At 40.8% G+C, this 26,109-nt stretch overlaps 1 protein-coding gene across 5 annotated transcripts in view; it reads right to left on the reverse strand.

Moving 5' to 3' along the window:
• The window catches only part of cdh23 (cadherin-related 23), a 165,983-nt gene that overhangs the window by 48,255 nt on the left and 91,619 nt on the right, over window positions 1–26,109 (reverse strand). For all 5 annotated transcript variants that reach the window (XM_044215509.1, XM_044215508.1, XM_044215510.1 and 2 more), the window contains 11 exons: window positions 23,536–23,685; window positions 22,604–22,762; window positions 11,501–11,565; window positions 10,374–10,611; window positions 8,737–8,842; window positions 8,325–8,452; window positions 4,103–4,175; window positions 3,043–3,159; window positions 2,484–2,596; window positions 2,244–2,351; window positions 134–323 (listed from right to left, as the gene is read on the reverse strand). In XM_044215509.1, the coding sequence (XP_044071444.1) occupies window positions 134–323; window positions 2,244–2,351; window positions 2,484–2,596; window positions 3,043–3,159; window positions 4,103–4,175; window positions 8,325–8,452; window positions 8,737–8,842; window positions 10,374–10,611; window positions 11,501–11,565; window positions 22,604–22,762; window positions 23,536–23,685 (1,447 nt within the window). The remainder of the gene's footprint in view (window positions 1–133; window positions 324–2,243; window positions 2,352–2,483; window positions 2,597–3,042; window positions 3,160–4,102; window positions 4,176–8,324; window positions 8,453–8,736; window positions 8,843–10,373; window positions 10,612–11,500; window positions 11,566–22,603; window positions 22,763–23,535; window positions 23,686–26,109) is intronic.

Consider the following 26,109-nt stretch of genomic DNA (forward strand, 5'->3'; position numbering starts at 1 on the left):
ATCGCTAAGAAATGAGAGCTCTCTACTGAGAATGATATAAAGCAATTCAAGCTTGCTTACAGATGGTTTAGGTGTTTCATGAGTCAGACAAATTTACACAGTGAAAGTGCAAACTGACATACACACTACTCACGGTCAACAGCTGAGATGATAATGGTCCTCATGAGTACTGTATCTCTGGGGTTGGAGCTTTCCCTGTCCAGGGTTACCCCACTGGTGCGGATCTTTCCTGTACTGCTGTTGATGGTGTAGAAGGGGTTTTCTGGACTGATACTGTACACCACTGTCCCATTCCCCCCATTGTCAGGGTCCACTGCCAAAACCTGGACAGGGGAGAGACATGAAAAACCTTTCTGAATATTCTTTGGCCTGAACTATTTTAACAACCCCCCAACAAGAGGTATGTTTCCCATACCCTGTATACAAGAATCCTCAAGTTATTACTGTTTGGTTTAATAAAGGTGCATTAACAAGGAGAACTTAAAGATGTGGAGGCAGGAAGGATTTAACACAGACCATGTCAGGAGAAAAGAGGGGAGGAATGAGGAAATGAATCAGGGAAGGAAAAAGAATAACAGCAATTATATTAGTAATGGTAATAGTAATAAGAACATCCCCATCCAACCCCCAGAGCATCTTCACACACAACCCCTTCCAACTGTTCTAACACATCAGTCAGCTAAAAGAAAAATGGTAACGTCTCTTTTCTGACACAAAATGGCGATGGGTGATGAATGCGTGAAGCCGGGAGCCCGGCTAAAACACTGGCTGATTTTTAAAGAGCTGATCAATTATTCAGCAGCTGACTAAAAATGCTGGAAACTGGTTAATTGGTCATTAGAGGAACAAAGGTTTTGCAGGTATTTAATTATTAAGGGGACATGGTAGGCAGGCACCTCAGAGGCCCACTGACTAGCAACTGCACAGACAAAGGTAGGTGATATAAGATGTGGGGAAGTGTCTAGCTGGGGCCAGTTGAACTAATCAATTCTGGCCTGAGCAGAGCACATTAAAAGATGGTGAGCAAATATATTAGCCTTGTCTATTGAACTGTAGCCCTAGTCCGACTGCAGAGTGGCAGAAAAGAGAATATTGTTTTGAAATGAGTGATTAGAGGAGGCTCACGGTGTGTGTATAGGTGCTGAATGTAAAAAGCTGCAGTAGTGATGGTGGGGTGCTCTGAGATTTGAGTGGGCCGATCCTTGCACTGGGCACAGCAACCAAATTCATCGGCTCGCTGGACACCTCCAGGAGGACTCAGCAGGTGGCCTCTTGTCACCATGGAAACATTGGTTGGGCCAGGGCTACATTGGGGCCAATTACAGGACTGTAAGCTTGGGTGGTCCAGTATATTGAAAAATGGTCAGAGGGGCAAGTCCACAGAGCACACAGAGTTACATACAGTATGCATCGCTTCGCTGGATGCACCATGAATGAACTCGAATGAGGAATAGCTACAAGAGAATAGGAAAAAATGGAAAATGTAGCAACATTTTAGTAGCACAACACTTCCTCTTTCCTTACCATTTCTCCATTCCACTCTCTTTCTGCAAGATGGGTTCTTGCTTCCTTTTCTGCCTGGAAGCTGAATAATTTGCTATGCGTATGACTGCAGGCTACATTTTAATTAGCAATTGGACTCCCTTAATTACACTCACTGACGCCTCTTTAATTAATGGACAATCAGGGCTTAATTAACAACAACACACTGCCAAAGACACCAACAGGACAATGAGAGAGTTTGGGCTAATATTAGAGTGTTTACTTTGTGATGACCTACGCAGTGATGGCAATTTTCCCATGCAGATGTATCCTTCAACATGCACTGTTTTTCATGTACAGAATGCCTTTAATGATCTTCCAATGAAGAATCTTGTATTACAATCATCTTCAATGTTCACACTTTGATGTCTCTTATTAAAACACACCTTTTGCCTAATTTAAGATTGTGAACTCAGAGTAATCAAATTAAACCACAGACTAAAATAATGAATCAAAACAGAAAAAAACACCTCTCAAGGATACCGGTGTCCTCTCTACATCACATTTGCATACAAAAAGTAGAGGCCAACATTTCAATAAATTAATTCCTAATGTTTCAAACACCACACATCCTACTCGAAATGAAGCAAATGCTAAGAATTATTATTAGTGTGTTCATTTGTGCTGTTCACATTACCATTTAGTTAACCATCAGCTAGTCAACCAGATAAAGTTTACCAAGTTGGGCTAGGTGCACTCACAGAGATAACGTCAGTGTTTATTGGGCTCATCTCCACTACATTGGCATGGTATGGCTCGTCTCTCCACACAGGGGCGTTGTCATTGATGTCCAGGATGGTGATGTTCACCTAAACAAAGTGGGAGTGAGTGAAATTAAGGTAAATGGGAAACAAGCTATTTATGATGTCAGTTACATAAGAGACCATTGACCATCATGGTTTACAAGCCAAAAAGTCATAGTACAAGATATAAGTGGTTACCGTGGCGATGCCAGTCTTCTGCTGAGGGCCGACCCCTCCATCCACAGCTCTGACTATAAGGATGTACTCTGACTTCAGCTCTCGGTCCAGCAGGGCTGTGGTGGTGATCTCTCCTGAAACACACATGGGATCAGATGAAAAATATCTAATAATAATTTAACAGCCAGGACACCCAAGTGATGGACAGACATGTCATCAAAGCAGCTTCATCAAGTCAGGATGAATTAAGTTAACTCATAAACGCAACACCCCTGACACAACCCAGTCACAATGTGCATACAAGCAAAGTGAAGAGCTTAAGAAGGAAACAGAAAAAGGCATTGCAGACACAGATCTAAATAAGCACAGATGAGTCATTTTCAGGCCAAGTGTGAACTGACAGCAAAAAGGTCTCAAAAAATTCTAATTTGAAAAGAAAAATGGAATCAGATCTAAAAAAAATCTGTCTCAATTTCAAGACTACTTTCAGAAAATAACACTTGCACGCACACACACACACACACACACACACACACACACACACACACACACGCACGCACACACACACGCACACACACACCTGAGCGCGAGTTGAGACGGAACTGAGAGGAGCCCTCCAGGGAGTAGATGAGCGAGGCCTGGCCAAACTCCCGCGAGGAGTCCAAATCAGTAGCATTCACAAGCAGCACAGTCGCTCCTGTGGAGGAGAGGGAGGGATGAAGGGAGTAAGACAGAAAGAAAGTTACAACTCATGGAGTGGGAGAATGAAGGGGAAAAAATAACTGAGAGACAGAGTCATGGGGAAAATATGTGAAGTCTAGTGAAAAGGAAAGACAGACAGAGAGAGACAAGCTGCAGAGACAGACTGAAATGGCATTCAGAGAGCTAATTTCTTCACCGCCCCCATCCACAGCTCAACTGATGGCATGGCAGTGAGTGGGTTTATGGATTAGTGGATTATCAGCTTGTTTGGCACAGCCCATACTTGGCACAGGCCTGATCAATACCCCAGCAGGCAGGGGGAGTAGAGGCTAGCCAGAGCCGCAGGGCTAGCCCTGAGCTCAGTCTTGCAGCCCAAGCCTTGGGCCCCCAGCTCAGGGCCAAGCACTTTAGCCATAGTCCCCTAAACCTCAGCCCTGGCCCAAGCCACTCAGCTATGTGCTGCTTCAAATCGGGTCCAAAACACAAAAAGTGGCCAGCGTCTACTGAAGCCCAGAGAGAGAAATGGGCGGTCAAACATCTAATTTCCCTCTAGCGACTGGAAACTAATCTATTGTCTGGGATAAAAGAGTTTTCTGAATGCATGCATGAGAATGAATATAGCAGCCAGATATTTTGCCTTGAATAGTCAATATCCTGCATTCTGACTGAGCATTTAAAAACATTATGCAAAATCAAAACAAATAAGACAGTCGAGGCCAGAGGAAGCAAATAAAATAAAACATAAAAAACATACCCCCAAGAAAGCAGAGCTATTTGTTGAATATGCAAATAGTAAGGCAATTCAAGTAAGAGGTGACTGTATGTGCTACATGCAGTGTTTGAGATGTTTGGAGTGTTTAAGTGAGGTGTTGGTTGCGCAGACCAGAAAATGCATTCTAGCAACTAAACTGTAACCCCAAATGCATAAAGTGACTCACCGGCAATAATGTCCTCTGGGATTTTGATGATGTAGGACAGCTTGCTGAACTCGGGTGGGTTGTCATTTTCATCCTGGAGGAGGTATACACATCAACAACAGCTCAAATCAATGTGCTAAACAATGATAAAATGCAAATTGTGCTTATGAAAGAAAGAACTAAAAAGGGTTTGAGGCTGTCATCACACATTAGCACTGAGATTAACATAAATGGGAATTAAGACACTAAGGAGCACAAAATGTTTTTAATAGTAAAACAGTAGTATCTCTTAGATTATGGCTAGTCAGCTGATTAAACTGAAATCTCCATGGACCACTTTGTTTTATGGCTTCAAACAGTGGGTTTTAGCTGTGCTGGCTTCTGTTTCTGTCATCTTATCAGGTACTGTTTTACACCCGATATATAAAGTTAATGCAATTGGCTAAACTAACTATCCTAACCAGGCAGAGCATTGTTAAATGCATTTATTGCTTTAGAACTGCAGGAGTGAGGAAAAACTGGACCTGGACAAGAAGTGGAATAATGCAAAAGCCGAGGTAGATATTAAAAAGAAGACACATTTGCAATGATAGGCGAGAAAATCGTTCCAAACATTATTATTAATGGCATTACCTAAAATAAAGGGGAATCAAGACCTGTAATTTGACAGGAATGAATGACTGCAACATGCAACAGCATCCACTGTCAGGCGGACTTTCCCAGAGCATTTATATTTTTCACAACCTCCCACTTATTGAATTAGACTCCATTTCACACCAACACATCCAGTTGTGTGGCTATTCGCAGAGATGCTCCCTATGGTGTGAGCTGCAGAGAAATGTTAACACTTTAACAACAGTCACTGGCACCATTATCTATCTGGGCTCTGTGTAACACTGGTGCAAAGCATTGTGTGTGTATGATGCTGCCAGCTACTGATAAACCCCTGTGGTGTGAGCCACAACACGGTGGAGGACAGAAAGAGCGAGAGACAGAGAGACATAGAGGGAATACAGAATAGTGCACATCTCTCTCTGTTGGTTTTTGCATTCCAGCATAGATTCCTTCATTCTTTTACACAATATTTCTCCCTGGTGTAGGATGTCTATAGATATGCTTTCTGTCCTTGCATATCCAAGAATATTCCAGCTGGATTCATCCATTCTACTCTGTCATTTCTTCTTTTATGATGAAAAGTTACTTGTATAATGGATGTCTATCAGGGGAAATGAGCTTAAGAGCCAGTAGGGATACTGTTTACGAGTTCTGGTTGCTCATTATATTTTTACTGCTGTATTTGTAGTATCTTAGCAAAGATCAACATTCATGTTTACTATTTTAAAGTTAACAAAAAATACAGAAACAAAGAAAAAGATTTAAAAGATAACACCTGACATAGTCTGTTAATATAGTCAGCAGTACAGTATGTACACCACTTTTACATTACAAATGGTTTGGATTAATTCCATCAGGACCTTGCAAGACTCACTATGCAACAGAAAAATACCATACCATATAATTTATTATATATTTTTCAACTTCCACTGTATATACAATAAATAATTTCTGATCTATTTTGAGTGAGTGTGTGGGCAAGACTTATTCTAATGCCTTAAAATTAGAGCCCAATAAAAGGTGGCAAAGGTGGCAACAATACATTATAGCAACATATGTTACTGTTAATAGTGATAGATAGCTGCATGCAGTGTTGTAGGACAGCAAAAAAAACCTGTAGTTGAAAATGTATCAAAAGGTATTTTCAATTCCTCATTGTATGCAAAGTGGAAAATAAACATATTCAAATTCATATGAAACATATTATATCACTTGCTATGAACCTATCTACATCTGTCATACCTTGGATCAAATGAGAATTTGGACACAAGCTGCGACTACAAACAAAACCTCTCAGGTCAGCCGTGTTGAACAGGCAGACATGATCTCCTCTCTGCCTGTAACTAAATCATCTGACAAAAGCAACACAGTCAGACCCGAGTCTAGAAAGCTACAGTGAGAGCAGATAACCTGCATACAGATCTGTAATGAGGAATGGAGCAAAGCATATTTGCAATGCCTTAGATAGTGCAGAAAACATGGAAAATGTTATATAAGTAACAAATGAAACCATGTAACAGGAACTACCAGTGCAGATATCATGAAACAGTCTTTTATACATGAAAAAAAGAGAAATAGCATTGACAAAAGAAAATCTTTAATTGAATGTAATCAGGTAGCAGGCAAACATGCAACAGAAACAGCAGCAATATCTTGTAGAATTAGGACCCAGAACCTGTGCTGAGTATCTAATTTTGGCGAAAAGTCTGTAATTTATTAAAAAAATCTCTGATCTGCTGTGTGCGTGAGTAGACGGCTGTGCGTTTCTTCAGTGCCTTAAAATACAACATTTAGCGATAAGAATGATAAAAGCAACTAAACTGGAAGCTCAGATGGCTGCACAGACTGTGATAAAACTGCAAACAAAGCTGTAGTCAGACATGGATTAAAAGGTACTTGGAATAATTCAGTGTAAGTGAAGTTTAAGACATATGAAACAATCCACCATGAGCTGGCTGACACCTGTCACACACTGGACTAACATTTAGATAAATTCAAGACAGCTCAGTCTTCATTCAGTACACATGATATAACTGCTCCATAAGTTCCTCTCCCAAGTCTCGGGTCCACAAAGTCACATCTGAGGGGAACTTAAATGAAAAGATTTCTGTAAAAGTTTGGAGATTGTGCCTTTGAATGTGGGGAGACCATGAGGAATTTGTCACAGGGTGTGTCTGCCGCAGTATCAAGAGAGTCATTAAATAGTTTCTGAAAAAAATATCACGCTTGAAGATATATTAAAAAAGTGTGAATTAGAAAGATTCTCAGCTAAAAGGAAAAGAGCCATCAACTAACAAGTTTTGAACTATTTAAGTACCTTTCTGGAACCAAAAAACAAACACACTGTCACATAAGGAGGCAAGACACAAAGCATTTTTGCAGGAGAGCACTGACAGTAGCAATGACTGAACACAAAAACCTTATATTGAACAGCTACAGTGTTTACAAGAAATTCTGATTCAAAATCGATAAACAACAAAAAGCTGCAAAATATACCAGCTGTGTTCATGAAGAAGACTCATTGGAAGTGAACAGACACAGTAGAAAGTGATCTGTTTGCATCCTGTAGAGTATTAGTTGCAAGTTAGCTGCTCTGCTCTTTTATGCTTATTATTTTAATTATATTGATCAAAGATGCAATAACATTTATTTATAACTTTTTTTTCAAATCAGTGCATTTGGTTCATTAAATCCCGAGAGTCTTTAATTAACTGCGTACGCTTTCTCAACCAGCCAATTTTACTGATTTGGAAAAGAGTTCATCTCATGACTGATGAAATCGTGAAGACAATTAGATATTAACTGCACCAAAGTATTGTAACAAACTATGTATGTATAAAAGTATGGTTGTGCATATGTCTATAATGCTAAAAGACTGTCCCATCAGCTGAAAATGTTGAATAACGATGATAAATGAAAAATGGACACATGCTTTGCTGGATTGACCGGATTTGGTCAAACTGGACCGACCTCAGGGACCTCCATGAAAGAACTACAGTGATACTGGACTGGTTGAGGTCTGACTGTGAGAGTGTGAGCGTATCAGCAAAGACAACACTGGACTGGTTTGAACTTAACAGGGAAAGCTTGTCTTGTCCCATTGGTGATACTGTGCAATCAATAAGAACTTGATAATTTTTACAGTTAAAGACTTCTGAATAGTTGCTACATGTACAAATCAATGTGTATAGCAAGACATGACAGTAGGGACAAAAGGTCATAAACCTTTTCATCTGTAACAAAGTATAAACATTCACTCCTTAAACTGCGCAATAGGCATTTTAATGTGTTTTTAAACCTTCCAACTAGCACACCAGATGTTGTCATTTTTAATTAGAACAGAAGACAAGTATTTGTTATTAAGGCGGGCTGTACTTTGTACCACAGTCTGGAGGAGGCGTTGCTAACTTACAAAGTACCAGCTTGTAGTAAAAGTTTCCTCACAGCATGAATATGAATGCAGACTGCTGTTTTGGGTAATGTCCGTAGGTTGGTGGAAAGTGAAATGTTAAGGTCTGGGTGTGTATCAACACAGGGAAGGAGTCAGGACATAAGTTTGTGTCGTTCAATCTTCTGTTCTAGATATGAGCAGTACTAACGTGTGTGTATTTTGCAGGTTTGTACTTACAATCACCTCCACTGTGACAGGGACGGTGCTGTTGAGGGCTGGGTTCCCTCCATCTTTGGCCATCACTGTCAAGTATATCATCCCATTGGGAACTCGCTCATAGTCCAGAGGCCTGGTCACACTGATCACTGATGGAAGGAGAGGGGGAGAGAGACAGAGAAAGGTGGGGTTTTGTGCTAAATGTATTTCATTTGGGACTTGCAGCAACATCATAGCTTAGTAAAGTTGTGGATCAAATGGCAAACAATAACCAACAAAAATTACACAAGCATAAACAGGTGTAGAAACTATTCTACAACTTAAATGTGAGTTTAGCTTGTCTAAAGATCCACAACATCCCTGCCCATATTGTAACTGGTATGCTTAAACATATTATAGACTGTGGCTTCATGCTCCTAAAAGGTGAGCGTACCTGCGTAGCCCTCCACCATGATGACGCTGAAGTAATTGGGGAAGGCCGAAGCTGAAGTGATCGTGTATGTCAGGAAGTTGTTGGGAGGAGAATCCTCATCTGTAGCCTGTAGGTGGGCAGACAGGGGTGGGAGAGTGGAGGATGGGAGTGCCTTTAACATATGCCTCAGTGACAGTCAAAAGTCCACAGAGAGAAGAAGTTTTGAGTGAGCGAGACAAGAAGACAGACAGTTATGCTGCAGCATTATATTTATATGTGTATGTTCGCACAGCATGGGTGTGTGAGTCTGTGCATATGTGTGCAGCCAGGGGGCTGTCAGTCAGTGATGTCATGTTAATGGACAGATTAAAGCTGATTCTGGCTATTAGCGGTGCAGGCGTCAATACTGGATGAACACCAACCGAGCCAAGACAAGCCAATCAGACAGAGGACAGATGAAACTATACTTCGCACGGCTAATCCACAACAACATCAACAACAATGATGACACCCCCTCATTATTCTCGACTTGGCAGGAACTTAAACATGAGTCCTCCGGCTGTGAGGAGAGTCTACTAGGCCTCACTGGCATCATTAGAGGCTGGACAGGTTGTCAAAAATACTCACTTGTATCTATCCATAACACACATTTCTCTACTCTTTGATTTAATGCCAAAGTGTTGAGTAAGCAATACCTTTCTTCCCCCACAACTTCCTAAGCTGTGACTTCCTATATCAAATTTCAACAAATAGTTTCATATTAGATTGTTTACCACTCAAAGGTAAGAGGAGTTGGGGGCAGCAAATCAAATAGATGAGTGGCAATGGAAGTAAAGGAGTAAGAAGTGTAGAGGAAATTTAAAAAAAGGTTTAGCTGTTAGAAAGCATAAGCACTGTAGTAGGAGACACAAACCACCCAGGCATCTTTTGCTTTGTCTCCCAACACATCGTCTCCGATCTATTTCAGTGTTTTTCCTCTGCCCTGCTTCTCTCCCTGTTTTCCAGAGTTGTGTGTGTGTGTATAGTAGGTTCCAGGGCAAATCGCTGACACGCAGAATTGAGCAACTGGCTTCCCTGTTCCCCTCGGGCGGCGTATTAATATCAACAGCGTTTAAGGTTAGCTCAGACTAATCAAACACAGTGAGCCAAGCGTTGAGCCCAGTCGTCAGCTCGACTCCCAAAATGTAAAGGCAAGCAGTGCACTGTGGCAGGGTAAGCCACTGCTGTACCCATAGCCACAAGGGACGTAATAGGCTTTCTCTCCAGGGCACAATCAAAGGAAACGCTGAGCCATTAGTTACCAATGTGCCTGTGTACCTCTGCCTTTTGCGTGGCAGTGACTGATGGCCAACACACCAAGCCCACCTGTTCTTCTTGGATACAGTGCACACAAACACATAACTGCATGATTACAGTAACACAGGGGAAACAAGGAAGAAAGAGGAGGCTTGTGACTCACCAAAGGCTTGTGAGTCTGATGTCCGGTGGTATTTGTGTCAGGATGAGATGCAGGTGTATTTTTTATGCTAACATATTGTGCATGTGCATGTGTACATACTTTATTACTGCAGGTAAATTGCAAGTTTAACAGGTGTGTAATTTTGGCTTCATATGTCCATTTAAATACTCCATACATGGGTGTTTTATACACGTCTTACCCTGACTCGTGCCACCGGCTGGACAGCCTGTTCGTTCTCTCTCAGCGAGCCCACGTATGCCTCCTTCTGGAAGAGTGGCGCATTGTCGTTGACATCCAACACATTGACACGGATCCTCCCCGTCGTCTCCTCCCCGCCGCCGTCCCTCGCCAGCACTGTCAGCGTGAAGCGTCGCATCAACTCATAGTCCAGACTGGCCTGCAGTATGACCCAGCCTGTTTCATCGTCCAGTGAAAATCTGCAAGAGCCAAACAGGTGAAATTAGAGGAGGGTTATTATGACATTATCTTTTTCTCACCATAACAAGATACTTTAATGTTATGTTATTGCCATCATGCCATACTAATTGTTTAATTTTGCGATTTAATGTTTTAATTTTAAGATTTTTTTTCCCATGCAAGAACACAAATCGATATGTTTGCAAATTATACCAACATATTAAAGTTTCATGTTATAACAAGAAAAACATTAAATCAAATACATTGTAGTTATTATACAGACATCAGATAAAAAAGTGTATGTGTGGTTGGGAGGTGCTCACTAATCTGGTAATGAGATGTACTGAATAGTTAATGGTTTCTTAGAGCCTTAGTAAAAGGTACATTACAATGCACCACATGATTGTGTCATCCTAGTTAACTGAAGATAAAAACAGTTGCACTTGTTGATTTGTGATGAGAAAAGGTCCTTGTTTAAACAAAATAGGTTTGTATGTTGTAATAATATATAATGTAACATGAAAGTATATAGTTATAACAAGAAAGGGATCTTGTTACAAGAAAATGTTCTCATTCTTGTTCATGTTTGCAGCAGTACTCATAGAGAATAACTTCTAAATAAATACAACAAATGACAGAATAAACGGAACAACACTAATTGTGTTCTTTTGATACTGAAGATAATGAATGAATAAATAGATTATGTGTGTTTTTCTGTGTGTGTGATTCTGTAAATTTGTGCCCTGAAGAGAGCAGGCATAAAGAAAAACGCCAGACATCATTGTAGCTCAGCTGTCTCTGGCGAGGATGTGGCAAAAACAGTTCAGTACAAACGTTCACAAGTGGCCAAATAAATGAAAAATGTATGTGACTGTGTGGACTGTTTGAGTGTGTGTAGCTGTATCTTACTGGTCTGGCTCGTCACTGAAGTAGTAACGCACATTCCCAAATGTGCCTGCATCTCCGTCTGTAGCCTGGACAGAAAAGACCGGGGAAAAAAGATGTTTAAAAGTTTTATAGTACATTCAGCTTCTGTTGTCCATCAGTTTTGTTTCTGATCCTGATTTTGTTGTTTTATTTCTCATCTACTTTGGGTTTTGTTTCATATGTACTTGTTAAATTCCCCATGCGCTTTCAGGATTCATTTTCAAATGTATTTTCAGGTGGAAAAAGAAACTTCCTAAACTCTTGATCACGTTAAAACCAGAACTTCCTGACAGTTACATGTTCATCAAAGCAGAGTAATAGATAATGTTTTTATTTCATGTTAATGTGACTATTATTGTATTATTCCTCAGCATACTTTGTGCCTTTGTGTATGTGTGTGCACGTGCTTTTGTGAGGTTAACAGCAGCGTTTTTAATGACATGATACAGCCAAATGGCTGCATAAAATCAGTGTTGCTCAGTTTCCTACATTATTCACTCTAACAGCTGTCTATGACTGTATGACTTTATGCTAAAAAATGCAAGCCACGCTTCACTTGGAGGTGTTGATTGGATTAAATCTGATGGGGTATATTTTCCTCATCCACATGACCCACAACAGCCTTATAAGCAACAACAACCGCTGTCATGTTTTGCAGAGAAAAGGGGTGTCAAAGAAATGCAATATAAAGAGCAACACTTTCAGGAATTCTTGTACTTTATGAAACGCCACATTAGCACAATCTGTCTTTGTAAGCACATACATGCGTATGTGCACACATGCACTGACGCATACACACAGGGTGTTGTGTCTGCTCTGATGGATCGTGGCTGGAGAGGCTGTTGTAATAGAGTTTCACTTCAGTGGCTCTGCAGTCAGTTGAAGGGCCAAACTAGAGCGTGTCTGCAGCCTGCTCTGTCAACCACGATGCTGGTCACTGTGATTCAGTGATGCCCTGATACCGACCTTATAATGTAGGACTGAGCGCGCGCGCGCACGTGTGTGAGGCACCTGCTTTTTTGCATGTGGCTGTGACTTATACACTTCAGAATTTGATAGTGATATGTGTTGAAACTGGCCAAATGGGCCAAAATGTCTTATGATAATGCTGAACTTTATTTTTATTTATTTATTTTTATGTGGATGTATGTGTTCACATTTGAATTTTAAATTGAATGCATTTATGGTTATGTGTGTGTGCGTCTGTGCGTGTGAGTGCCCATCTATGATGCCTCTCACAGATGGAACAACGGCTGCAGCTATCAATGTGTTTTTTCTCCTTCTAAAAATTACACCATGCTGTTTAGCTCAAGCCCGTAATTTCACAGAGAGCTTCCATCACATCGTCCTGGATGGTGAATCGATGTTTCTTTTTAACGTCCAAGTGGCTCTCCCTTTGTTGTCAAGTGCACCAAAGCACATCCTGCTCAACGAGTAGAGCGAACGCTTAATACATGTGAGGTGTTTGGGACTCAAGTCAGGTTCTTATATTAACCTTTGAGTTTTCATCTGTCGTGTCTTGATGACCTCATCATTTAATGCCACTCAACTGCTTCTCCCTCTCTCTCTTTATGCATTCCTAGCCATTCCTCCCTCCCCCCCCTTCCTTATCTTTCCCTTTTTCTTTCTGTCTTTACCTCGCTTTCCTCCCGGCATCCCGAGCTCCGCCTCCATCTCCACTGTCTCCTCTACATATCTCCCTTAGCACACTCTTCCCCCTCGATGCCTCCCTCCCTCTTTTGCTCCCTCTCTCCCAGGTGAGTGACAGGCCCATAAGTGCTCCAATGATAGCGGTGGGGGTGTTAGCGTGACAGCTATCGAGGTGGTGAGAGGAGCCGGGCTCAGCCTGGGAGCTAATACTGCCTCTGAGCCCGAGCCGAGCCCCTCTCGCCATGACGACAGACAGAGAGGAAGAGAGAGAGACAGACAGAGAGAGAGAAAGACGATAGCCAACCCGCTCCCTGTCTCCCACCAAACAATCACCATGACAGTAAGGCCCAGTCACTTTGCCAACAGCTTGCTAAAGACTTTTAACTTTAGACGCAGAAGGCCCGCAGCAGATGGATGGTAGAGATTGGTTTGCGCAGGGATTTGCTGTAACTTAACACCATGGGCCCAAATCCTTGACACCAGGGTATTATGCATTTGCCCCTCATTGCCATGGTAGCTTAAACATTTTTTGGTTGGGGAACTGGAGGTGATGGAAAAGTTGGCGAGGTGGGGTGCACAGGGAGAGTGAGTGTAAGATTTAATGAGGAAAGAAATGACATGGAAATAAAGCTGGGCAATGTGCCTAACTAATGTGCCTAATAACCTCACTGACAATTACAACAAGTACTGCAATGGTTCACATAAATAGTTTTCATGCCAAATAAGTAATGCTGATGGATTCATAAAATCTCTTTTTAGGGACCCTCGGAAATAACTTTTATAAAAACTGAAGATGTATGGAGGATGCACATTGCTGTAAATGCTTGTCATTGACTAAGATGCTACAAAATCCTGTTGGTTGATTACCTGTTCTCTTACTACAGAGGTGATGGCAATGGCAGTATATGTTGTAGATGAATACTGGGCCTAGACTGCAGTGATGAAAATCTCCCCTGCGCTAAGGAGCAGGGTACTGAGGTATCAGAGTCAGCGTTCTGATCAAAATCCAAACTAAGTTGTTAAGGAGTTTCTGCACAAAGAGTCAGTGCGCTGCTGATTGCCAATATAAACTCTGCAAACCCTAGGGTCCTCAGGCAGTAACTACAAAAGAGAAATTAGTTCTCAGTTGACCAGTTTGGTTAAATGATGTGTTTCTTCCCTTCAGAGAGGCAAAGCCAGCAGGCAAACACAGCCCTCTGTGTGTGTGTGTGTGTGTGTGTGTGTGTGTGTGTTGGTATGTATGTGGGTGTACCTGTGTACCGGTGCACTCATTTGTGTGTCTGCATGGCTGTCAATGCAAGTGTGACAGTATGTGTGTGATGACTGGATGGGTGTACTGAGTGTTTTTGAATGCAAAATAGAGTGTGTATGTGGGTGCATGTGTTTGTGTGCATGTGAAAAAGATACACGTGGATAGAGATGCACTGTGTTTCCAGGTTCATTCAGTCTTGGGGTAAATATGCACCCCATCCATTTACAGTATAAACTCCTATTATCACACTCAATTGCTTTCAAGAGAAAGCGGAAATGAGAGCTTCCCCTCATGGGCGACTGAAAGACAGGGGAAGTATGCGTGTGTCTGTGTGTAAACTGGGGTTGGGTTGGTGAGGTTACAGGAGCAGATTATCAGCCCAGCTATCTCATGGCCAGTAAGGGAGGTTAAAGCTACACAAGCTTTTCTATCTTGAGTGAGCTGGAATTTGAATTGATTGGCTCCTAAAATTGCTTTTTCTGCAGAGCTTTGAGAGGCATGGAAAAGGAAACCAATTACTGGCTGTCAAAGCCTGCTGTCAAAATAGAGACGACCCCCAGTCCAAACACAGACAAGCTCTTCTGTCTCAGTGTTGCACACCTAAACACAATCACAAAGAATAGATAAACATACACCCACACATGCGCGCGCACACACACACACACACACACACACCACCACAGTAAAAGATGTCCAGTTTCTGACAATCATTGTGGGGGAGACAATGATGAAGACACAGATGTCAGGTTATCTTCCTCAGCTCTGGTTAGCTCCACTCATGCTCATTTTCTGTATCCATGACAAACTCATAGATCAATCTTCACAAATGCTATACAAGTGGGATACAGAGAACACTTAAATGAGCCACCCTCCGTGTTAACACTTTGCATATTGTACTTTACGTACACTCACAAGTGTGAGACGCACGAAGCAGAATCTTGGACATGACACATTCCATGCTGTATACATCTGCATACTGAAGCAGTACATCATCTCAGCAATAAAAGATCAGCAGTGTGGAAGTTTGTGGCTCCCACTACACATCACAATTTACAGCACTCGAGTAAATCACTTTCTTCAAATCATGTCTGCTCGATAATCATCAGTAAAACATATGCAATAGCAATGAAAACACACAAGCCTGTATGTACAGTACATTAATACAGCTATTGGTCGCTGTAATTGTTCCTCTTGTCCATACTGGCTGCAGAGAGGTCCCTTCCTAACATGATTTGAATATAAGAGCTGGGGATGGGGATTCCATCATTGTGTTTCCCCACACAGCGTTTCCTTGCTGAGCCGCAGTGGAGTAATGGTGACACAAAGAGAGAATTTTGCACTAAAAACACTAACTTTGGAAGATACCCACTTGATTTGTCTAAGTCAAACTGCTTAAGCCAAATATTAACTTTGGCTGGACTTTAGAATGCATTTTTACACACTGTGACAGAGGATAAGTCAAAAATATTCTATGTTATTATATGTTCACAATACAACTAAAGGTATGGCTGAAAGGAAGAGGTGAATGAAAGCATGAATTTGTTGGCCTTCCCTGTCTTCTCAGTAACCGTCTTGGTGTCTGTTTCTATGTATAGAAACTGCCATGGGACTGCACAGAGCCTGCTTGTATCTCTGATCAATACTACAGAGCAAGACTGAGAGCAGAGCAAGTCCAATTAATGATCACATACATGAACAGCTACTCACTCAACACTCCTGTGACTAAACTAATGAGTGTATTTTTATATATTCTCCTTAATTTTCAAATCGGACACATGAATGTACAGCTGAACCTGTGTCAAATGATGTAAAACTCAAACCTCTTCAGCAGAGACAAAATGCAAACTCCCTCACCTACTAGGATCAAATGAGGACCAACCGCATCTCTCACCAGTCCCCCAGCTGTGACCTAGTGCACCTGCGGGGGTTGATGGGAGCTGTGTGTGTTTTTACTGCGGACACTTTAGCATAATGGCGATGGCGAGCGTACGTTTACGACTGCTTTATTTCGCTAAAACATTAACGAGCAGGTGGGGGTGCTCACAGCGACTGCTGCCTGCTGACAGGTTTGAACAGCCTGTTTCTATTATCTCCTAACCACCCAGATAACAGCGAGACAGAGAGAGTGAGATATACAACTTTAACACTTTTTAAACAATGTATACTTTTGTTAAAGAAGAGTCTGATAAACTTCACAGCATAGTGTGACAGCTTGCAAGATACATTCTAGCGTCTGCATGCATACGCAGCCACTATATAATGATTCCAACCACATGTGAACCACCGGAAAAAAAACCCCCAGCTGTTACCTCTGGAATAAGAAGGAAAGAGGGGGAGAGAGATGGAGAGAGAGAGAAAGAGAGATGACTGTATCGTGGGCAGAAGCTGGAGACAGTTTGAGCTGCCAGTGAAAAGGCTTAATGCAGAGCTCTCTGCGGCTGGCAGCTTCACTTTGCCGACAGGCCTTGGTCCTCCCCCTCGTTTCCTCGCTCTCTCTCTCTGTCTCTGTCCTCAATGATGAAGGAATGAGATTAACACAAGCAAAGGAAGGATGAGATAGAGAATGATAAAGAGTGAAGACTATACTACAGAGACACACTGAACACAAGGGAGAAGACAAAGAAAGCGTGTGTGGATGTACATGATATCAATGTGCTTAGGGAGCAGGGCTGAGGTCAAGACACGACACAATCCCAGACAGTGGAGACTGCTAAAAATGTCTTGGCTTCTCAGTTGTGATGATTTTGTGCTTTTCTGTGTTTTATGTCAATGTAAAAGGAATATCTTTGGGTTTTAAACTGCTGGTCAGACCTCATCTTGGGCTTTAGGAAATTGCGATGGACATTTTTTGCACATTTGACGGACCAAACAATTCATTGATTAACTGAGAAAATAATGTGCTGATTTTTAAATACCAGCCCTAGTTGTTTTATCTTTAATCTTACCACACGTTTTAGCCCTTCAGTGTAATTTTTTTTTAAATGTTGCCACACAATGGTGAAGTGCATTTTTCCATGTTTTATCAGTATTGTCTGAAATGGATGAATGGATTAACAGATAACAAATAAATGAACCGATGGAGACCAATCCTTTAGCTCCACTACACTCCCCAACTCCCTTTTCATCTAATTTGGAAATCGCACCTCTCAAGAGAACTGAAAGTGAACCAACTCTGGGAAAGTTCGGACTTTTCACTACTCCCAGCTTCTGCTTCTTCGTCCTCTGCCCTGCATACCCATTCACACCCCGTCTCACAATGTCAGAACCCCTATGATAAGAGCCCCATTATTAACAGTGATGCTGTGTGAGCTACCACATGCAGGAGAGAGCCGGGAGACTCACCCCTTTTATTACAATAATGAATTAGAATTACTGTTGTGACTATTACCCTATAAAGACCTGTCTAAATAGTGGCGGTAGCGAAACATCCTCAACTCAGTAATTTATAACTTTCTGCTAGAAACATTTATCATTCTGCCATAGCACTCAAACATACAGCATCTGCACAGAGCCCATAAAAAACACAGCATGGCATTGGTAGAAGACACAGAAACCCTAACCCAAGAAGAATGTTGCATCTGATATATTTTATAGAAGCTAGACCAACTATAGGAAGAAAGGAAGTTGCAGATAAACTAAACTTCTATATGCATGTTAGACCTGCATATATCCTCATCAAATATACTCATATCCTCTAAGGTAGAGCCTGACGGGTAGAAAGAGTGAATGAATTCAACACCTGAAAACCATTAGCAATCTAATGGTAAAACAGAGAAAGGGGGAAAACAGCAATAACTGAGGGCATACAATCCATAAGAAATGAAAGACAGCAAATTCTCTGAAACCCAAGGAGAGAAAATCAGAGTGATTCCACTGATACAAGCAGCTGCTGGTGTATAAAGTCTCTAAAGACACAGAGAGCGAGAGTGAGAGAGAAAAGGACCCAGACAAAAGAGTAAATCACAATAAATATTTATAATGATAAGTAATGCTGCAGACCATAAATATTAAACAGCCACTGCCTTTGTGTGTGTATGCGTGTGTAGTCCTATGTTAAGCATAAGTGTCCATGGGGAAGCAGGAGCGGGCACTGAGTAATGCATCGACTAACATTTGTACATAAGCTCTAATCAGATGAGCTATGAATATTAACCCAAACAAAGCATTTCAATTGCATTATCAGATTGCTTGTTTGGCAATTTTTAAAAACAACTGGGAACCAACATGCATAATTTCAATTAGCATAGGTATAAAGTATTATATAAACATCATCCAGACCCCACCCTCTTTACATACAAACCACATTTACCACATTATTGATATACTGCACAACTGTAGAAATACCTTAATTCTCAGGAAACAGCAGTGTACCAAGCTCTTGAAAATAACTACTTCATCGTGAGAGAAACTATTATCAGTCTCATAGTTACTGTAATAGCAGGGCATAAAACTTAATTTGATGATCCTCTTTGCTATTATTGGTACTAAAAACATGGAGGCCCAGATTGCTTTACAAGGGTACTTTACTCATTGGTTTGCACTTCAGTCACTTGATCTATGGGTACATAGATAAGTATGATGAAAATCTTCTCAAATTAAGTTGTGAAGTGAAGAAGGTCTTGAATACAACAATGTACAAACAAGTAGGCTTTTCTTAACCAACTCAGAGCACAAATTCAGCTCTAATACTAATCCACAGATGGCACCATTGTGCCCTAAAATGACCTTTTTTCTGTTTTGTAATGCAAAATCCTCTTTTCAGTACGGCTGACTTACTGGCCATAATGACATTGTCTCATCATTGTGATCAGTAATGCAATCAGTAATAACAAGAGCTATTCTAAATGAACACTTTGCTTAAAATCATAAAATATATAGTCTGTGCTACAATATTTTGGCGTACACATATTCGCAACAGCCAACACTATTTAAAGGAATAGTTCCCAACATTCTGGGAAACACGCTTAATTGCTTTTTTTTTCAGCGTTAAATACAATGTACACTCAATACAAAGCTAGAGCCAGCAGGCAATTAGCTTAACTTAGCATAAGGACTGGATGCAGGGGGACATAGCTAGCTTGGCTCTGTCAAAAGGTGAAAATAAATCCTCCTACTGTACCAGCACCACTAAAGCTCTCTTATTAACACAAAACCAAAATGTAAAAACCACAAGTTGTTGTTTTACAGGGAGTTACATACTTGAGTTATTTCTTGCCTGGGGCGCAGTGACTTCCTGAAACTGTGAGGTGTATTTTTGAGCTTTGGAGTGAGCCAGGCTAGCTGTTTCCCCCTGCTTCCAGTCTTTATGCTAAGATAAGCTAATCGGCTCCTGGCTCTAGCTTAATGTAAAGAAATGAGAGCAATGAGAGTGGCGTCAATCTTTAAATCTAACTCTCTGCAAGAAATATTTCCCAAAATGTCTAACTATTCCTTTAATTAATTAATTTGCGTGTGTGTTAGTGTATATTGAGGAGGGCTGGCCAGGCCACCTTGAGAGATGAAGAATGAAAGAGTTGTCCTCCCTTTTGGTGCTAAAACATAATTTGGCCACCATCTGTTGCACCTCACAGCCATCTGACAGAGAGCACCGAGAGGCTAGTCTCAGCCTAACAATCTGGTTATATTGTAATGCCTTGAGTTTTTCACTGCACTTAGACAAGCAGACAGTTTGAACTGCTGGAGGAGATTGAGTGAGACAGGTACACAGAGAATCAGGAAAATTAAATGTGAGCACATCAAATGACACTTAAAAGCACAGCAGTAATATAAAGTTCAGAATATAATGATATAATGAGCTTGAGTTAAGTACAAATGTAATGCAAGTTCTGTAATAACAGAACCAATTGTTAGGGCCCTCATGCTTTCATTTTGTCACAATTAACATTTCAACTCCACATGCTAGCGACATAATTTGTCCTTAATATTGGGGTGATGGACAGGTTAAGTTATTTTTTATCTGGTGCTGACTCACAGGAGTGGGTTGAAAAGTGTTCTAGGACAAGGCTGAATGTAATCAGGGCTAGTTTTACATTTCTGTACTCTGTTCTTAAACTCTACTCTAAAATATATCGCCAGAACAGGTGATTCATTTGAAGAAATATGACCTATTACATTTACCAAAGGGGCATCATCCCCGTTATCATTTACCCACTTCCACTCCCACTTCTGCCTGAACAATATGAGGCCAGCAGTTCGATGGATTTAACTTCTTTCTGTGCTTCAATTTAGACATTATAACTTATTTTATTCAATACATGGATGCAATTGTCTATTCCAAAATAAATACCTAATTATTCACACAAACACGAGTGAGGCGGCCGTGGCTTGTTTGATCAGACTGCAGCATATAAATAAACACTCTCAGCTATTTTCATTGCATTACAACCGTTGTAACATACTGTCTAAATTACTAATGAACTAAATTATGACAGACCCACATAGGTAAACAAGTCTGTGCAAACACATTACTGAACACACAACCACACATACATAGTAAATGGAAATCTTACAGGATAACAAATGGAGAAAGGCCTACAATGGCCAATGACTTTGTCTGGTTTTAGCCATGTGTTGACCTTGTGGGAGTTCAGGGAGATTGTTATAATATAGTTGCAATATATATATTTGGGATGTGTGTGTGTGTGTGTGTCTATTTCTATTTCTCAGCCTCAGAGCAAAGCTAGTTGAGTGTCTGTATGTGTTTTGTCTCCAGTGTCGCCATCCCAGAGGGCTTGAGTGCCACACATTGTGTGTGTTTGTGAGCAGGTCAGAATATCAAAACCCTCATCTAACAGTATATATATACGAGTGCTGCCATCCATGCCAGTGCAGTCCTCACTGAGAGCCGTCACATCTCATTCTGTTTACAGCCCATTCACTCTCTACAGCCAGCAATCAGGATTCCATGGCGGACCACACGCTCCAGCACGAGGCCAACATCAGCCAGCCTTATCGGGTATTAGACTGCCGTGCAATCTCCATTTCATGAGCACCCAGTCTATAAACACTATTGATTTTCACACTGTGCTTTTTGCACTTGTATCTAGTGGATTGTGGGCGTTCTGTCACAGGAATGACTGGTAATGAATAATAATGCAGAGTTTTGCGGAGATGGTCGGAGATTTTTTTCCCGATCTGGTTAACGTCAGGACAGCAACTGAGAGTGAGCTCTGCTGCATGCTGTAAGTCTGAGAAGATGAGGTGGAGTGGCCTCTAGGACACTTCAACTGTGAGAAACTAAACAAAGGCTAACAGACCTGGAGGGAATAAATAACATAATGTCTGAAAATATTTCTTAAGCCCTGTTCTAACTGGATTAGTTCTAATGGAGGTGGTCCTGACATTATTATCGACATCTGTAACATTGATCCAAAATGAAAAGTAAGACAATTTGAGATCCTCTGATAATAGTAATCGTGTTTGAAATGATACTTCTGTAATGCTATAATGTGTTTAATTTTTTGCAACTGGCAAATAAGTTTAAGGGTAGAATATGAAACTTTACATCTGAGCTATAAGAGGCAATTTGAGGGTAATCCCTTGAATCCTGCCAAAATGATTCTCTAGACTTACATACACAGCAAGCAGTTAGACTAAAATGACTGTATACAGTAAGTAATTTAGATTGAATTGAGGACTTTTTGACTATGTTGTGGTTAATTCAACCTTTATTACCTGAGTGGAAGTCACTAATATTTTAATTCTGCTTTTCAGCAAATTTGCATAATTATGTTGAAACAGGGTTTATGACCAAGCCACAGTTGAGTCACAGATTGTCTTTAATATCTAAAAGATGCCTTAGTTGCCAACATGGTCATTCAGAATCATAAATACACAGAATCTCAGCCTTAGCTAACAGTAGCCCAATACAGCAGGTGAATGCGTTTTTCATTTGTGTTTATTTGCGCTTTTGTCTGAGGCAGCCTAGCTTGAGTCACCATAAATACCAACTCATTTGGTGAAGTCTCAAGAGAGTACTGGGGTAAACAAACAAGCCAAGATTTCATTCCCAATAAAACAACCCCCATAAAGGTTACTAGTACAAGTCAGGTTTTATTGTAATCTATTTGGAATCTAGTTAAATTTCTCCTCAGGAATAAATCACAAGAATCCACTCTGAGTAATTTAACACATTCTCAGCTGTGTACAGTACACACTGCACGGTGATTTCATAAGATGCTCACCAGGATACGTAGCAGTGAGGTACCAGGTGGTGTGTTTTCAGGAAGGCTGATGTTGTACAGCGGTCTGCTGAAGATGGGCCGGTTATCATTCTCATTGATTAACTCAATAAAGACACGAGCAAAACCCACATGGTCGGACATCGACTCATTGGCATAAAGCTGAGGAGAGACAACAAGGAGTAAAGATTTCATTGTAGCCTCGGATATTACAATTCAGTTAAAGAAGAAACTGTACAGGTTTAACATTGGTTTATTTATATAAAATATTTCACACTATTAGGTTGCATCCTGAAAATTATAATCTTAATTAATATTAATTATTATTATAATCTATAATCTCTTGTGCCAAAGAAGTTACGGTTGTAAAGAACTGACTTGTTCAAGATTTGGAGATCTTGGAGAAATGACTCAGGGGTAAATTGAGGTGACAAAATACCAATTTCACTGTTCAAACAAGTCTGCAGTGTGTAGAAAGTGATATACCCCCGGTCTGACTGAGCTTCATGTCCAAACAAATAAAAACAAGTTGCAAGAAATATAATGAAGCTACATTCAGTATGTTGCTATGTCTTGGTCCAGAGATCATTCAAGGACAGTCTTACAGAAGGACAATGTGGCAGTTTTGTCTCCATCTACTCAATGTTTGGTCATCAAAGAAAGATTGCCTTCTCTTAGTCCACTTTATCTCTTTACAAAACCAATCTGTTGGACATTTGCAATAATCAATTTCTTCAGCAAGTTGAGCTCCTATTTAAGCATCCTACTTCTTAAATATTAACAAGAAAACTGGACCTTGTGGCATGTTCATTCATTCAGTTATTTACTCATACTGTATGATTCTTTTCAGAGTCCATCCTAGCATTCACTCTCTCATGTAACAGTTCAGATGCACACTGCAAGAATACTCATACAGTAATAAGTTTAAAACTCACTGAGAAGCTGTAGCTGCGAATTTGTTCGTAGTCCAGTGGCGTGGCCACCCTAATCCTGATATCAGCACGCCCCTGGACCGCCGTGGGGGAGATGGTGAAGTACTCTGAATTGTTTCCTGTCAGAAACACCTGGAACATGCTGTTCACCCCCTGCCACAGGAAGGACAAGAGAGAGGCGAATATAGAAAAACAGAGAAAAAGGGGTTGTTGAGAGAGAACGAGGGCAGGTGGTGATATATACTCTGGACAAATGTAGACGATAAAATCTATGTTATGGTATATCTATAGAGTTTTTATTAATATTTATTGGACAAAAGATATGATTTATGACAAAGGCACAGATACTGTATAAATATACAGAAAGGCAGAACTAAAGATTCACTAAAACCCTGATTCCCACCAAAATATAATATTATTATTATTATTTTTTTTTTAACATTTCAAGCATTTTGATCACCGTACCCAGAATTATTCACATGACTGATTTTCCAGAACAGTATCTACACGTGTCATACATGTTTTTTTTTGGTCTTTTTTTAAACAAAATGCAGTTGATAATAAATGTTCTCCATACTGATGCTGAGTGTGAGGCTTCACAAGCAGCATCAGCAGGTAAGCCAGCTCCGATCACTCTTATCGGGTCTGTGCAAGATGTTTCTTTTCTATTTCAACACTTTCCCCATCCTTCAATATCTTCATATACAGTAACCTGGCACTCTACCTGTAATCTGTTCTCTTTCTCTTTTCACAACTGTCTCTGTCTGTCTGTAAAAAGCTCTGACACTAAGATCTAAACAGACAAAGTGGCACCTCAACTTTCTGAGCTCTATGCACACATCAGCCTATCGTGAGTTCTGTTATTATTATGAACATTAGGAACAGTGTTGTACACTCATACAGAAACAATTATAAAGAGTCAGCTGCGTGAAAGGATTTTTCAGGTAGCAATAGGAAGTTGCTAACCCTCAGATTGTTTCCAAGTACACATTTGACCTGAAGAGCTGCACAGGAAGAGACAAGCCAGTAAGCAAAACCATCAAAATGTGTGATGAAATGGATATGACAAGGTTAGACTGCAAAACAGACATAAGAATCAAATTATAGTTCATAACCACATGTTCATCTTGTCTCCTCATCTGCATTCTTCTTTATCTTCACTACATGAAGCCTGCCCTGTACTATTTCACATTATGTAAACGACCATGTGAGTGCTACATGGAGTAAATCCCCATGCACTGCCCACAGAGCTGTATAGAGTGTGTCTGACTGGGAAGATTACCCAGCCAGTGAAGAAGGTAGAAACCATGTGCTTTAATCATCATAGTGTGTGTTTTATGAGAGAAAAGACAAGATGTGATCTCTGAAGACAACCATGACTATCTACCTCGATACAGATACACGTGCCTGGGTTTGGTGTCTAGCTCACTATACTGTATGTTGCCAAGACAATGTTAGATTGTATGAGCATGAAGTCTGATTCAGAAACACTATGTGCTGTATTACTGGGTGGGCCCGTATGGCGAGGTTAATATAATTTGATTAGTGGTTATAGGAAATTCTTAATAACCTCTAAAATGAGTACCTATAAACTTCATATTTCTCTTACTTCTCTTTCTCAGATAAATCCTGATGTGCAAAGGCATCGTAGATAAATATAAACCAAGTCAGGGTCAAAATGACATCCCAGCCCCGAGAAGCCTGTGGCTGCCTTGAGCTGAGAAAACATCTCTAGATCCCTCCTGTCTTGATATAAAAAGCTGCAGGGCGGCCAATCATGTAGCCATTGTGGCAGACAGCGGAAGACGGGTGTGGTGTTCGATTGGCATTATGCTGGCGGTTGAAATAGCCCCCTTGTTTTTGTTTTCATCTCTGGGAGAACCATTGTGGCTGATGACTCCTATTTAAAAGACCATCCAATATGCAGGGATGTCACCTCAAACTGCCCATATACGTAATTGCCCGTCCATTTGCTTCTGCCTTTAGAAGCCCCCAATAAAAGCACCCTGTCAGACGTGACTGCCACAAAGTTTAGTGACAAGTTCCAGCAGCAAAAGTTTTATAGATGCTAACCAAGCAGAAGAGGATATGAAGGCAGCGGCAGACAGAGAGAGAGAGGTAACTACCACTTGTGTCATAGTCTAAGAAATGAAACGTCTGCCTATAATCCCTCACACTTGGAAAAAGTGAGATTACAGCACAGGTGTAGCAGAGTGTGAATGGGTGTGTGTATCGGCACTGGCATAGAGGTTTAAAGGATCAAAACAGCAATACAAAACTGCAAGACAAAACAGCAATACAAAACTGCAAGACACAACTGCAAAACAAAAAAGGTCTCATAGATTTTACTCCTTGGAATGGATGTATATGCGGCTCTATGGCAGCAGGGTCACAATGCAAAACTGGTAGAATGCTGGCAATTTCTATGTCTCCAGCACACAACTTGAGAGCACAACTGCATTTTACATTTTTGTGCAAAATTCTGCTTCTTTGAGCTCTTCCTGATGCATTTTGTTTCGTTATATGATGATGAATAAGCAGTGAGCTGTGGCTGTTAATGGACTGGTTATGAGGGAG

The sequence above is a fragment of the Siniperca chuatsi genome, linkage group LG11, assembly GCF_020085105.1.
Source record: "Siniperca chuatsi isolate FFG_IHB_CAS linkage group LG11, ASM2008510v1, whole genome shotgun sequence".
Lineage (NCBI taxonomy): Eukaryota > Metazoa > Chordata > Actinopteri > Centrarchiformes > Sinipercidae > Siniperca > Siniperca chuatsi.